At 56.1% G+C, this 15,641-nt stretch overlaps 2 protein-coding genes across 2 annotated transcripts in view; both read left to right on the top strand.

The window, feature by feature from the left end:
* The window catches only part of LOC116439032 (zinc finger protein 239-like), a 264,648-nt gene that overhangs the window by 222,068 nt on the left and 26,939 nt on the right, over positions 1-15,641 (top strand). The window lies entirely within an intron of this gene.
* Positions 9,827-14,551, top strand: LOC116439056 (serine/threonine-protein kinase pim-1-like). Its single transcript, XM_032098127.1, has 7 exons — positions 9,827-9,904; positions 11,642-12,331; positions 12,449-12,499; positions 12,705-13,071; positions 13,755-13,931; positions 14,180-14,329; positions 14,512-14,551. Exons 1-6 carry the CDS (start codon positions 9,827-9,829, stop codon positions 14,284-14,286), a joined length of 1,470 nt encoding a protein of 489 aa, XP_031954018.1. The 3' UTR covers positions 14,287-14,329; positions 14,512-14,551.

Genomic DNA, 15,641 nt, shown 5'->3' with positions numbered 1-15,641 from the left:
AATTCGGAAGGAAGGAATTCGGAAGGAAGGAAGGAAGAAAGGAAGGAAGGAAGGAAGGAATTTGGAAGGAAGGAAGGAAGGAAGGAAGGAAGGAAGGAAGGAAGGAAGGAAATCAAAAGACAAAAATCAACAAGAAAATGAAAAAAAGGAAGAAAAAAGAAAATAAGAAAGAAGGAAAGAAAGATTCATTAACGTGAAACCAACAAGAAAATAATTTTTTTAAAAGACAAAAACAGAAGGAAGAAAGAAACAAGGACAGAAAGAAAGACACAAGAAAAAATAAAAGAAAAAATAAATAAGGAAGAAAACCAGAAAACAACAAAAAAACCAGGAAAATAGAAAGAAAAATGGTAAAAGAATGAAGGAAAAAAACTAAAAGAAATCAACAAGAAAATGAAAAAAGCAAAGAAAAAGAAAAGATGAAAGAAAGACTCAATAACGTGAAACCAAGAAGAAAAATGAAGAGAAGGAAAGAAGAAAGCAACAAGAAACAATATTAAAAAAACACATTAAAAATGAAGAAAGAAAGAAAGCAAAAAGATAATAAAAATGTAAGAAAGAATGGAAGAAAAAAAGAAAGACTAAATAACATGAAACCAACAAAAAATAAATGTTAAAAAAAGTCAAAAAAAGAAGAAAGAAAGAAAGAAGGGAGAAAGAAAAGAAATAAGAGAAAGAAAGACCCGAGACAAAAGAAAAAAGGCAAAAAGATTAAAAAATGAAAGAGAAAATCGAAAGACAGAAATCAACAAAGAAAATGAAAACACAGAAGAAAAAAAAAGAAAGAAGAAAGGAAAAGCAACAAGAAACAAACAGAAGAAAAAAGCAAAAAGATATAAAAATGAAAGCAAGAAAGCAGGGAAAAAAGAAAAGAAGGAAGAAAGAAAGGAAATGAAAAGACAGAAATCAGCAAGAAAATGAGAAAAGGAAACAAAGAAAACCAGAAAGCAACAACAGAGAAAACATAGGAAAAAGGAAGCAAAAGAATAAAAAATAAAAGGAAGAAAGGAAGAAAACAACAAGAACCAAAAAAAAGGAAAAAAATAAAAATGAAGAAAGAAAGAAAGAACGTAAGTAAAAACACAGACAGCAACACGAAAAGGAAATAGAAAAGAAGAATAAGAAAGAGAAAGAAATAACATGAAACGTCAGAAATCAACAAGAACATGAAAAAAGAAAAGAAGAAAGAAACAAGGAAGAAAGGAAAAAAAGAACAAAAAGAAAGACACAAAGAAAAAAAAGAAAGAAGGCTAAAAAAGAAAGAAGAAACACAGAAAGCATCAAAAAAAAAGGACAAAAAGAAAAAAAAATTAAGAAAGAAAAGATTGAAAACTAAAAGTAATCAACAAGAAAATGAAAAAAGCAAAGAAAAATAGAAAAAGACTCAATATTGTGAAAGCAAGAAGCAAAATTTTTTAAAAGGGGAGAAAGAAGAGAGAAAAAGCAAAAAAAGAAAAAAATGACAGAAAGATAAACACGAGAAAAAATAAAAGTAAAAAAGAAAAGAAGACAGAAAGCAACAAAAAATAGGAAAAAGAAAGAAAAAGAAAAGAATGAAGAAAGAAAGCAAGCTCAAAGTAATCAAGAAGAAAATGAAAGAAGTGAAGAAAAATAATAGATTAAAAAAAGAAAGGCTCAATAACGTGAAACCAACAAGAAAAATGGGGAAACAATGAAAGAAATAAGAAAGCAACAAGAAACAATAAAAAACTAAAAAAAAAGAAGAAAGAAAGGAATAAAAAAGCAAAAAGATCATAAAAATGAAAAAAAAAGGAAGAAAGAAAGAAAATCAGAAGACAAAAATTAACAAGAGAATGAAAAAAGTGAAGAAAAAAGAAAAAAGAAAGACTCAATAACATGAAACCAACAAGAAAATTAATGGAAAAAAAGACAAAAACAGAAGAAAGAAAGGAATGACGAAGAAAGAAAAAAAAAGAAGAGCAAGACACAGGACAAAAGAAAACAAAAAAATGAAAGAAAGCAAAAAAGAAGAAAAAGCAACAAAAAAAAAGGAAAAAGAAAAAAAAAGGAAGAAAGCAACAAGAACCAAAAAAGGGAAAAAACCATTAAAAATGAAGAACAAAAGAAAGTAAAACCACAGAAAGCAACAAGAAAAGGAAAAAGAAAAGAAGAAAAATAGAATAGAGGAAAAGTCAGAAATCAACAAGAAAAGGAAAAAGAGAAGAAAAAAGAAAAGAAGAAAGAAAGAAATTAACAAAGTAAATACCATGAAACCAACAAGAATATGAGAGGAAAAAAAGAAAGAAAAATCAAGAAGAATGAAACAAGGAAGAAAGGAAAGAAGAGCAAAAAGAAAGATGGAAGAAAAAATAAATGAGAAAAGAAAGAAAGCAAAGAGAGAAAGAACGAAGCAAAAAAAACCAAAAAGGAAAAAGAAAGAAAACAGATTTAAAAATGAAGAAAGAAAGAAAGAAAACTGAAAGAAATCTACAAGACAATGAAAAAAGGAAAGAAAAATAGAAGAAGAAAGACTCAATAACGTGAAACCAAGAAGAAGCACGATGTAGCGAGTTGGGTTTGTAACCGGGCGGAAACACCAATTTCGTGTAGTGGTTTGGTCCAAAATACTCATTACTGTTTATCTGCTGTGAGATAAGAATTAGGAGAAACGCAAAGCAGGCACCAAACTTGAAAGAATATAAAGAAGTTTATTAACAGACCTAAAAGAAGGAAAAAAAATTATACCACCTTCAGAACTCTCCTCCTCCCCCCCACCTTCCTCCCTTCTCCCACTGACAATGGAAAAAGACAACCCTTGAGATGTTCAGTCTGTTCACCACTTCCATAATAACCTTGTTCAGTCCATTTAGAAAGAGAAGTCTCTTCTTGCTCGTGCTATGAAAACATTATCACAACGAGCCAGCCGCCCACTTCCAAATACTGTTCAGTCCGTTTAGGAAGAGGAGTCTCTCTGCTTGCATGTGAGTCCCTTCCCCCGACTTGCAGCTTTTCCCGCAACTGCTTTCGAGGGTCCACTCTTGAAGTTTTTTGGGGTACAATTTTAAGGTTGAGCCGTTCAGAAACAAAAACAGAGGCCCTTCTCCTTCCCTGGGAGCAAAGGGTCTTCCTCATCTTCATCTCTAGGACTATCTCTGGGAGCATCTCTAGGGACTGAGGTTTTCTCCTTTCCCGTTTGGAGCAAAAGTCCTCATCTGGTCCATCTCTCCCTGTCCAAACTTCTCATGAAATTACAGCTGCGTCAGCATCTGCCTATCTCAGCGCAGGTGCTTTTGCCTACGAGTTGAGCACTCCACCCCCCATATCTTCATGAAATTACAACGGGATACTCTGCTCTATCATAGCTTCACAACAGAATTTCAGCTTTAAGCATCTCCTCTCTCTCTTCCCTCAGGTTTTCAGCTCTTCACAGCAATAAAAGGGTTAATCTCACCTCGGCCTTGCAGCTTTGCAGCTGGAATGTTGAATGCTTCTTATCGCAGTGGAGAGGGGGGAGAGCCGAGCCGCTCCGGCTGCCCACGGCAAGGCAGTGGGGGGGGGTTCCACGGCTGGAACAGGTCCATCGACTCCAGGATGGCCATGGCCCAGCCCGGCCTGGCCTGAGCAGGGCCTGGGCGGGCCCGCTGGCCCCCACACGGGGCCCGCAGCCACCTGTCCCAGCGCCGGAAACGAGAGAGAGCTTGGGGGGGAGTTTGTCTATTCTTAAGTGTGGATCACAGAGGCGGTCACAAATTTAAGCGGCTTAAAGAATTGTCCATATTCAAACTGGCCAGCTGATAGATTCTATCAGGTCCCAGAGGAAACTGTAAGCACCCCTTAGCAAGGACATCCCTTCCGGGACTATGCTTGCTAACCTATGACACACCACAAGCCATTTAGAACCCCCCAAAAGTGGTGGAAAGCATCAGGATCCTCCCAACAAAGTGATCACCTCCACCTCCTAAAATGACTGGGAAATCTCCCAGAGCCGTTTATATCCCCCGCCAAAATTGGTGGAAAGCAGCAGGATCTACCCTAAAATGGGCTCCCCATGTCCTTCCCCGTGGGGCCAAGTGCAAAAGCCAGGTGTGTCCCCCCTCCCAGTAACACATCCCTCAGGACTGGAGGGTGTTGTAATGTGTGTGAACCCTGTTAGTGTGCCCCAGCCAAACCATCTTTAGTGATTCTTATCAGAGCCACCAGGAATGCATCAAGGTAACTGAAATGTAAGCAGCGCTCAATTGGGAAAGAAGAAGCTGAGAAGCAGAATACCAAGGCAGTGAGAAATAGATCAAGAAGGACTGTGCTGCACTGGACTAGAACCAATCCTGTTTTCTGAAAAGTGTGTGCAGAACGCGTGGACAAAATCGAGGGACCAATCAAGAAGTGCGTGATCGTGTGCACAGCAGTTGCAAAATGCATAAGTAGAGTGCAATGTAAACGATAAAATGTCTTCTGTGGAATCATATTGGTTTGTTGTTCAGAAATCCTGAGCTCCCGCATGCTGGTGACCTCGCGATGTGATAAACGCTGCGATAATGAAGCAGACCGGACCCTTTGGATTCTGAAGGGGGTCTGTGGAGTGAAAAGGCAGGAGGCCCCGGTCGGAGCCTGCCGCGGCTGGACCGTGGAGGGGAGAGTCGGAGGACGGCTCCGTTGGAGTTGGGGGAACCGAAGAAAGCTCCTGGGGAAAGCACTCCGGAAAACGTACGCTGCAGCGGGTGCACCCGAAGAGGTGAGAGGCCGGGGGCAGGAGGATGGGGAAGGGTCTGTCGAAAGAGGAGCGGGCCACGTTCAGGGTCCTCCAGCACATTGTCTTTGAGAGAAGCATGACCCGGAGGTCTTGAAAAGACTGTTAAGATGGGGTCAGGAGAGAGGATTTTTTGCCACCCATGGGAGCGTTCTCAGCACTCTTGAGTGGGAAAGGCTGGGAATCACTCTTTGGGACACCATAAGCGATGGATTAAAAGAGACTAAGGGGCTTAGTACATTATGGAAGTTAATAATAATGGCGCTGAGGCAAATAGAGGCAGAAAAAACAGCTGCGGTAGGGGCAGCAGCCTGTCTAGAGCCAGGCAGTCCCGCGGCTGCCTTTCCGACGTAAGCACGAGAATTCTTTGGGGGAGTAGACGCAGTTATACCGTCCCTGCCTTCTGCACCCGCAGAGACGGAGTTACAGGCCCCGCAGCCCGCACTGGAACCAGAGAAAATGGGAGTGGATGAGCTCCCCTCTCCGCAAGCACCAGAACTGCCTCGGAGGTGTCCCGTGGTGTCCCCCAAAGAGTTAACTTTAGCACTGGGGGGGCGTGTGTGTCCCCCGCTACCCCCATCGCCGTCTGCCTCACCGCGGCTTAGCCAGAGCGGGGATTGCAATGCGAAGGGCGGGTGTTCAAAGGCAGAGCGATTGAGCCGCTTTGAGAACACAAGCGGCAGGAGAAAGAAAGAGAAAACCAGAAACCGCTACTGGTGGCGGAGGGGAGAAAGAATCCTGAATCAGCTGCTGAATGTGTGTCGCGGTGCCGAGTTTTCGGACGGCGTCGGCCGCGGGGATCGCGGGCCCGGCTCCCCGGGGGGGTGGCCCCGGTGGGGGTCCGTCCGCCCTGTGACTCCTGCCGAGGAAACAGTTTGGCGAACAGAGAAGGGGGGGAAACCGCGGGAGCGAGAAGGGAATGCGGGGAAATTCCAACCGGGGCAAAAGCTGGAGCGGAGCCGGGGAATGCGAAGAACGACTGATCCCCGGCTCAAAGGCCGCAGCGGAAAAAAGAAAGTCCTGCCCGCGGCTCCCCAAGCCGCCCTGCTTCCGACAATCCTGCTCGGCGGTGGCAGGGAATCATACGGGAGGCTTTGATTGAGGGTGAATTTATTGCACAAGCGTTCCCGGGAATTGCTGCCCCCGGTAATCCGAACCAACGCCAGTGGGCGGGGCTCAATTGGAAGCTCGTCCGAGAAGGACGAAAAGCTGGGATGCAGTATGGATTAACCAAGCCGGACGTGCAAACTTTGTTGCACCATATTTTTACTAGTGGTTTAATGACTCCGTTTGACTGTAGAAAGCTGGCAGAAATCTTTTTGAAAGCCACACAGAGACTGCTATGGCAAGCGGGTTGGGAAAGGCGTATAGATGGTGCCGTGATTGAAAATCTTGAGCTCCTGCAGGAGGGTGCCCCAAAACCTCCTCAGTGACGGGACCCCTTCAAACCTCTTCAGCCCAACATGTGTCTGTCTCATCCCAGATCCCATCCCAGCCATCCTCCCTCTCCCAAATACAGCCCCGTTCTTAGGGGGGTAGAGCTGCTTCAGGAGGCATCGGTGAGTGCAGGGGATCCTTTATCCCCCTCGTGCAGCTCCAAGGTGCCGAGGGCAAAGCCCTGGTTTCTAGGGCTGTGCCCGCTCCTCAAATCTGTCGGATTTAATACCCAAGTGTGGCCGGGACACGGCCCCGGGAGCTGCGCTAATGCCCGGCGGTGCCCGGGAGGGTCTGAGGGGAGGGGAGTTCATAAGGCCGAGGCGGCGGCAGCGGGAGCCGCGGGGCCCGGCCCGTGGGGGCGGCCGGGGGTGAAAAGTGCGCGGCGACCCCAGCGCGGTGCCCGAGGGCTGAGCGGAGCTGGTCGGGAACAACCCCCGGAACCCCCCGGTGCCCGAGGGCTGAGCGGAGCTGGTCGGGAACGCCCCGCTCGTCTCCGCCGCTCCAAGCCGCTTTCCCGGCTCCGGCTGCCGCCGCCGCCCGGCCCCGGCGCGGTCCCGCGGGGTCGCCGCTCGAGGCGCAGCTGGAGGGGCTCGATCCGGGCCGCGCCCCGCCCGTCCCTCGCTGCGGCTCCTTCAGTGACGTGGGGCGGCCGAGAGTCCTTGGGGCGGCTCCAGAAGACCCCAGAACTGCCCCCGGCTGCGGCTCTTTCGGTGACACGGGGCGGCCGAGAGCCCCCGCTGCTGCCCCGACGGTCCCTCGGTGCGGCTCTTTCAGTCACGGGCAGCGGCCACTCCCGGTGCGGGGTTTGTGTTATTTTTTTATTCTATTCTCTAGAGTTTAGTCCATTCCAGCCTCCCATCCCAAGCCCCTCCAGTGCGGCTTTTTCACCACCGTCACCTCTCGCCGCTCTCTCGGTGCAGCTCTTCAGTGACGCGGGGCTGCGGAGATCCCCTGGTGAGGCTCTTTTATTGTATTTTATTCCATTCTCTCTATTTTTTTGTTTTTCTATTCACACCTCTCACCCTCCTCGGCGCTGCCCTTCTGGCCACACCCGACAGCGCCCGTCCCGCCGTGCGGCTCTTCAGTGACACCGGGCCCCGCGGACATCCCGGTGCAGTTTTTGATTCTATTTTACTCCATTCTCTGTATTTTATTCTACTCACCCTCCGCCCGTCCCTCGGTGCAGCTCCTTCAGACGCGGGCGGGGGAGACGCGTCTCGGTGCGGCTCTTTGATTGTATTTTATTCTCTTCTCTGTATTTCCTTTGGTTGCCAGCTCGCCCGTCCCGCGGAGCGACTCCTTCAGGGACCCGGCGCGGCAGAAACCCCTCGGGGCGGCTCCAGCAGAGCCCCGCCCGCCGCCGCTCCCCGAGGCCTCCCCGCTGCTCCCCGGCCATCGGACACCGCAGGCCGACCCGGCCCCTTCTTCCTCTTCTTCTTCCTCCTCCTCCTCCTCCTCCTCCTGCCGGGATTCAGCCCCCGCCGCCGCCCGGCTCCTTCTGCCGCTCCTGCCCGGCACGAAGCGGCGGTGCCGCTGACGGGGCCGGAGCGCGGCTGCCCCGCGACTGCCCCGCGCCTCAGGGCCGGGCCGGGGAGTGACCGCACGGCTGGGGAGGGACCCCCGCTGGACACGGCAAGGATTCCTGTCCCTCAGGGGGAAGCACGAACTCGCCGAAACTCCCATCCCTTCTCCGTGCGCCGCTGGCCAGAGGAGGGAGGGAAACGGCGATTGCTCTGGAGTTTCACATTCAATCCTTACAAAGCAGAGACACAGACGGAGCTCCGCTTTCAGCTTCAAACGAGGGAATCCAACGGGAGCGCTGGCGCTTCTGTAAGCTCAAGCTGTTCCACGATACTCGACACTTTAATTCTGGCCATAGGAAGCCCTTCAGCAGCCTATGCAACTCTCCCAGCCACTGGTTTCTGGCTCAGACCCAGCTCGGAGCTTGGACAAGAAACCCGAAGTCCCAGGAGAAGAAGCTCTGCTGTTACTTCCTTTTTTTTCAGAGTTCTCTTTTATTATATTTTTGATATGATCTATATTTTACTGGGGTTTTATCTTTTTCTAAAATCTCGTGTTTATTCTCTCTTTGCCCCCTCCAGCCCTTGTCCCCCTCCCGGAGGTTTGTGGGGCGGTGCTGTCCCTCAGCCCTTCGTGCCCCGGCACCCGCGGCCGCTCCGGTGCCCTCAGGCCCCGGCTCGAAGCGAAACCACAAAACCCTCTGGAAAGAAAGCCGGTCTGGGGGAAAACCCTGCAGGGGGGATTGAATGCCACGGACAGCGATTGCTGAGAGTTGGAGATTCCAAACGCTCCAAGGGGCCGGAGGGAACCGCGCTGCGGCCTCGGGGCCTCCCTGGGGCACCGCGGGGACGCCCCCCCCCGAGCAGAGCGACTCTTCCCACCCCCCAAAATCCGCAGCTTTGGGTCAGCTGAGGAAAAGAGCTGGAAAAAGGGAGTGGAAAGGGGCTGGAGCCCGAGGGGACCCCTCAGCCATGGCCCGGAGCAGCCGCAGGAAAATGCCCCGGAAACCAAGGAAATCGATGGAAGTAATGAGGAAGTTTTGAACTCTTTCCGCTGCTGTTTCCAGAAGGTCCCGGCCGAGTCCTGCCGGGAGGAGCCGGGGGCAGGGAGGGGCCTCAGGGCTTAATTGGGGAGAAAAGTTGAATTGGGGCATGGAAACTTTAATGGTGGGGAGAAAATGTGAACGGAGGGGATTTGAATGGGAGGGGATGATTTGAATTGGGCAGAGAAAATGAAGTGGGGGAGGAGCCCCCCAGCCCTCGGCTGTGCCCCGGAGGTGCTGCCAGCGGTTCCCCTGCTCCCACCCCCCGGGCTGGGGGCGCGGAGCTGCCGCTGCTCCCCGGGAATGCCACGGGATAAAAACTCCACTCAAGCTTTTATGTTCCCAGTCACTCCCAATAAGATCCCAGTTACCTCCAACATGGTCCCAGTTGTTCCCAGTCATGCCCTGTATGGTTCCTTTCACTCTCAGTCCCTCCCAGTAGAGTCAGATAGGGCCCCAGTCACTTCCAGTATGAACCCAGCCACTCCCAGTCAGTCCCTCTGTGATGCCTTTTGTCCCATTATGGTCCCAGTTGCTCTAAGCATGATCCCAGTATGAGTCCAGTCACCCCCAGTATGATTCCAGGTAACTTCCCAGTAGGAGTCTGGTTTGATTCCTGTCAGCCCCAGTATGATCCCAGTCACTCCCAGATAGTCCCAGAACTATGCCAGTCACTCCAACATGACCCTGTCACTCCAAGTATGATCCCAGTATGACCCCAGCATGGGCCAGCTGCTCCCAGGATGATCCCAGTTGCCCCCTGCATTTTTCCACTTGCTCCCTTTCACCACCATTGTGGTTCCAGTCACTCCCAGTACAATCGCAGTCATTCCCAGTACGGTGCAAATCACTCCCAGTATATCCCAGCAGCACCCATTGGCCCTCAGCATGTTCCCAGTAGCCCTCAGTGTGGTCCCAATATATCCCAGTATAATCCCTGGTGCTCCAAATCTGGTCCTGCCCAGTCCCGGTCCTGGTCCCAGTGTATCCTGGTGTCCCATTCTGTCCTAGTCCATCCCATTCTGTCCCAGTCCATTCCGGTCCCTTCCCAGCAGCCGCTGCTGTTTCCCAGATCCTTCCCCCCCCCCCACCCCCAAGCTGCCCCCCCGCCCCCCAAGATGCTGACGGGGATCGGGGGATTCGTGTTGGGCTTCGTCTTCCTGGCGCTGGGGCTCGGCTTCTACCTGTGCAAGCAGGTGACGGGAGGGGCCCGGGGGTCGTGCCCCCCCTCCCCCGGAGCTCTGTGCTCCCCCGGGGCCCCCCTGCCCGGTGTCACCCCCTCTGCTCTGCCCACAGAGCTCCTGAGCCGCCGGCGGCCGCAGCCCCTCCCCGTGGCCTCGGGCCCGGCCGGGACCCCCCGCTCCATCCCCGCGCTGATTTTGGGGGGTCGTGTGTCCCCCCCAGCCCCGCTGTCACTCTGCCCCCGCCCGGCTGCTCCCTGTGTTCCCAGGAAGGCTTCCCAGTTGGCCCCGGTCCCGTTTATTGGGGAACAGTGGGAAGGGACTTTGGGGGATCCCGCGGGGGGACCGAGAGTGGAGGGGGCAGAACCGGCCCCAGGATGGATCGGGAATGGGGACCCCCGTGTGTGACCCCTGTGTCGCCCCCCCCGGGGGGTCCTTGGGAGGCACCTGAACCCCAAATCGGCAGCCAGCGAAACCCAAAGGCGCAGAGACCCCCCCTAAGCCGCCCCACAGCCCCCAAGGACCAACCAAAATTGCCCGCGAGTATCAGATAATCAGAGAAGGCGCTGAACAACCTTCAGCCAATCAGAGCGCGCGGCGCTGGTGACTCACCAGTTGCCAGGCAGACCCGCAGCGCCCGGCGCTCCCCACCCGGACCCCACCTGCGCCCCCCCTCGCCCCCAGCGCCCCCCGCCAGGGGAATTTGGGGAGGGGGCGCGTGGGGGGCTCCCAGGCCGGGCCCAGAGCCCAGCCCTGCCCCAGCCCGACCTGTCCCGGCTCCATCCCGGCTCCTCCCGCGGGATGCGACCGCGCTGGGAAAACGGGGGGCCAAGGGTGGGCGCTGGGCCCGGGGGGAGCAGAAGAAGGGATGGGGGAGGAGGAGAAGGAGAAGGAGGCATCTTTTAATGATATTTTATTGAGTCTCATTTTTTAGAGGCCAGGATCAATTCTCCCCGGGCGTCGGGGCGAGTCCCTCAGGGCTGTGGGGCCCTGCTGCCGGCTCACCCCGTGCCAGCCCAGCGCCAGCGCTCAGCGGGGCTTTGGCTTCCCGTGCCCTTTCCCGTGTCCCCAGCCCAGCGTCACCACTCCCGTGTCCCCAGGTCGTGCCCCACCCCTCACCCCCTCCCCCTTTGTAGAGATACGGAGGATGAGAATTTCCCCACCATCCACCCCAAAGGTTCCCCCGAGGCCATTTCCTCTCGTGCTTTCCCTTGGGAGCAGAGCCCCAGCCCTCCTGGCTGCCCCCTCCTGTCAGGGACTTGGAGAGAGCCAGGTCCCCCCTGAGCCTCCTTTCCTCCAGGCTCAGCCCCCTCAGATCCCTCAGCTGCCCCTCAGAAGTCCTCCAGACCCTTCCCCAGCTCCATTCCCATGTCTGGACGTGCTCCAGCCCCTCCATGTCTTTCTTGCAGTTTGAAGCCCAATCGCTGCCCTGTCGCTGCAGGAGCCAAAACCTCAGGGAGACTCCTTGGAAATGGGGGTAGAGAGGAGCCCTTCAAAGGGAAACGTGTGCAAAAATGCTCCCAATGGCCGAGCGGGTTTGGTGTGGCTGCGGGAGGAAGAGATGCTCCGGGACTCCGCCTCGGCCCCGGAGCGGAGCGGCCCGTGCTGCCCCGGGGCGCGCGGGGCTCGGCCGTGGGGCGCGCGGGGGGCAACGGACACACGGGCACCGGACACACGGACACGCGGACAAACGCTCCCAGCGCTTCAGCGGCAGCGGCAGCAGCGGCAGCAGCGGCAGCAGCACAAGAGCAGCAGAAGAGCAGCGAGTCCACGAACCCTCTGCGTCCCTTCTCCTGCTCCTCCTCTCCCTCTCCCGGTGTCTCGCACCCTCTCCCGCTCTCCCTTTCGTTCCCCAACCCTCCCTCCCGCGGCCTCCCTCTCCCCACGCCCGGCCGGGCCATGCCCCCGGCCCGCCCCCGGCCCCGGGCGGGGCTGCCCCCTCCCCGCCCCCGGGCGTCCCGCCGCGGTCCCGCCTCCGCCCGGCTCTCGCCGTCCTGGCTGTGGCGCTGCTGGGCGGGCATCAGTGCCTGGCTCCTGGGCACCATCGCCAGCCCCTGGCTCCGGCTGGCCCGACCCCGACCCCGACCCCGGCCCCGGCCTCGGCTCCTGCCGGGGCCCGCCGGGGACACAGGCGGCGCGGCCGCTCCCGCCGCCTCCGCAGCGTCTTCCCCGGCCCGAACTCCGCCGCTCTTGAGCGCGGCCGCCGGCCCCGAGCCGCCGGTGTCCGCTTCAAAAGAGCCAACATGTGGGGATGGCCGGCCCGGGGCGGTTGAGCGGCGCTCGGGGGCCGTTCCTGGCCCCGGGCCGAGCGCTGACGGCCGCGTCTCGCCGGCAGGGAAGGCGCAGCAGGGCCTGAAGGAGCGCTACCGGCTGGGTTCGCTGCTGGGGCGCGGCGGCTTCGGCAGCGTCTTGGCGGCGACGCGGCTCTCGGACGGCGCCCCGGTGAGTGGCGGGGCCGGCGGCGGGCGCGGGAGGCGGGGGGCAAAGGAGGAGGAGAAGAAGCATGGGGCTCGGCAGGGCGGGCGGCGAGCTCAGCCCGCTGCTCCCCTTGCCTTGCAGGTGGCCATCAAACGGGTGCCACGGAACCGCATCCACCATTGGGGCCAGCTGGTGAGTGAGCGAGGGGCTCCGGGAGAAGCCGGGGCGCGACGGGCGGGGATGAGCCGAGGCCCGGCAGGGTGGAAGCCGCCAGAACGCCTCGAGGGAGAGCGGCCGTGGGGCCAGCGGAGCGCGCAGAGCGTCCCCGGCTGGCTGAGGGCTTGCCGAGCCCCGGCACGGCATCGGCCCCGCTGACGGCATCGTGCTCCTCCCACAGCCCGACGGCACCCGAGCACCACTGGAGATCGTGCTGCTGGACAAGGTGTCCGCTGGCTTCCCTGGCATCGTCCAGCTCCACGAGTGGCTGGAGCTCCCCAAAAACGTGGTGATGGTGCTGGAGCGCCCGGAGCGATCTCAGGACCTCCTTCACTTCATTCGGGCACGGGGCTTCCTGTGCGAGGAGGTGGCGCGGCACCTGTTCCGCCAGGTGCTGGAGGCCGTGCGGCACTGCACCAGCTGCGGGGTCCTGCACCGGGACATCAAACCGGAGAACATCCTGGTTGACCTGGCCACCGGGCAGGCCAAACTCATTGACTTTGGCTGTGGCACCTACCTGCAAGCCGCAGCCTACACCAGCTTTGCAGGTGAGCCCATGCAGGGGGAGGCTCCTGGTAGCGGCATCTCACAGCCCAACATCTCACGGCCCAACATCTCACGGCCCAACATCTCACGGCCCAAGCCGGCTATGGCAGGGGGGATTGTCCCTTTTGCTGCCAGTCATGGCAGCCGGAGTCTTCAGCTGAGCTGCTTTTGAGCGGCGCTGGCTGAGGGGCCATCTTCCAGCCCTGCTGGCAGCCTTTGCCAGCCCCTCTGCCCAGGACTGGCGCTGGGGCTGGGGCAGCCAGCGCCACAGAAACACCCGTGGGTGGGGGTAGCAGAGAGGGGGGGCCAGAACCTGTGCTCCAGCCCGTTTGGTGTGCAGGCGAGACAGGGCTCGGACTGCTCTGCTGCCCGTGCTTGCCTTGCCTTAAGAATGGTTTCTGGGGCAGTGCAGGCAGGGAGGATGAAAGCGTGGTTTTTCCCCAGCACGGAGTGGGTTTTTCCTTTGCATGGAATGCTCGGGCCTTGCCAGGGCTTCCGCTGCCCTCTTGCAACACCAGCGGCTTCTTTTCCAACCCCCAGTTTGTACACAAGCCCCAGGTGCTGGCGAGAGGGCAGCGGGTCACGCCGCGTGCCGCTGGTGCGGCCCCCCCATGCCCAGGGATGCTGGGGCGAGGCTCTGGGAGCAGGCAGCGTCCCCCTGAAGAACTCCATCTCTATTCCATAGGAACACCGTCCTACAGCCCCCCGGAATGGACGCACCTCGGCTGGTACCACGGCGAGGCAGCGACCGTCTGGTCCCTGGGCATCGTGCTGCACCAGATGGTCTGCGGGGAGCACCCTTTCAGGAGGGGCTGGAACAGCACCTGGGGCCGGCTCTCGCTCCCACGACGGCTCTCTCCAGGTGGATCCTCGTCTCTGCAGCACGGGGGCAATAGCAGTGCTGGGAGACAGCAGCGGGCTCAGGAGCATCCCATACTGGCAGCTGCTGAGGAGGTGGCAATGTCCTGCTCTCCTCCAAAAGAAAGAATTGATGGCAAAGTTTAGGCACAGCCCTGAGCACACGCAGCACGGCCTGGCCATGGCAAGAGTGGGGCAAAGCGGACAGGAGCCTTCTGCAACTGACTGGTGCTTTCTGCTTTCTCTCCTCAGAGTGCCAGGATCTCATCCGACGGTGTTTATCCGTGCTCTCCTCGGAAAGGCCCTCAGTAGAAGACCTGTCCTGTGATCCTTGGATGCAGGATATTCACGTGCCATAGGAGAAGGGAGAGAGCCACACGCACGCTTTGAGCCAGGGAGCCGGTAAGTTCCAGCTGCACACGTGCCTTGGCAAGAAGCAGCAAAGAAAGGCAGAGTTTTTGTCCTGCCTGAATCGCCGCGCAGGGCTCCTCAGCTGGGCACGCGCAGCCCTGCTGCTGGAGCTGAGCTGCTCTTCCCAGCACTGGTGGCCCCCATGCCAGCTGCTTTTGCTTGTCCTGCTTCAGCGACAGCCGGGGCCCTGGGCAGAGCACTGACAGCCTGCTCCAGCCCCAGGGAAGAAGGAGGCCCTGGAGAAGCTGTGCCAGGTGCGGCTGCTGCTGCTGGAGACATGGAGGGTGACATCAAGGATGACAAGCTCTTCCTCCACCTGGCAAGCTGAAGATGATGGACTTCAATTGTGGCACCTTCTCCAAAGCCAGGCTCCACAGCGAATTTGCAGATGAGTCCACACGCAGGGGGATGCTCCCAGATTTGTGCATTGCACAGCCTGGCTGGGAATCAAAGGTTCCCCCCTTTGCTGGGGCGGATGCAACCAATTCTTCAGTCGGCTGCCAAGCTGCTTTTTGGCAGGGCTGGGGGGATGGGCTGGGCTGGTTTTGAACTGGGAGTCTGCTCCTGGCCCTGCCAACAGCCCCCAGCACCCACCGTGGCCCGTGCTTGGGCTGGGGCTGGGGCAGCCAGCCCGACACAAACAAAGCCCCATGGTGGGAGCAGAGGTTGGACAGCAGAAGCTGTGCATGGGCTGCTTTGCTCAGCAGGCAAGGAAGGGCTTGGGCTGCTCCACTGCCCTTGTTCACTTTGGGCTCAGCATGACTTTTGGGGGCAGTGCAGGGGGAAGGGAGAAAGCGTGGGCTGCCCTGGCCCGTGGGTGGGTTTTTCCCTCACATGGTGGGCTTGGGCCTTCCTCAAGGCCCCAGCAGAGAGAAGATTTTTTACCTTTTTCCTTGTTTCCCCTTTTTGTCTGTAATCTCTTTTCATTGATTTATGGTTTGTTTTTCCAAAGGAAGCGTTCTAGGTGGTGTCTGGTCTGGATGGGCAAGTGCTTGGGAGCAGCTGCGGCGTGGGTGGGACGTGCCCTTGGAGAAGGCTGAGGACACCATTTGGGAGCAGCTTTTCTTCTGGCGGCGGGAGGCGTGAGGTGGGTGCCCGTCCTCTTGGCACGGCTGGGATAAGGGCTTTTGGGAGACGGCAGCGAGCGCAGCAGCATCCCGCTCTGGGCAGCTGCTGAGGAGGTGGCTGTGCCACGGCCGGCTGCAGGCTGGGCACGTGTCCTGCCCTCCTGCTCTCCTGCCAGAGGCAGCAATGCTGGGCAGCTTTGGGCAGCGCTCTGAGCACGGCCAGCACGGCCTGGGCA

The sequence above is a fragment of the Corvus moneduloides genome, unplaced genomic scaffold, assembly GCF_009650955.1.
Source record: "Corvus moneduloides isolate bCorMon1 unplaced genomic scaffold, bCorMon1.pri scaffold_89_arrow_ctg1, whole genome shotgun sequence".
NCBI lineage: Eukaryota > Metazoa > Chordata > Aves > Passeriformes > Corvidae > Corvus > Corvus moneduloides.
Note: the sequence above shows the minus strand (reverse complement) of the source record. Positions and strands in the feature narration are given on the sequence as shown.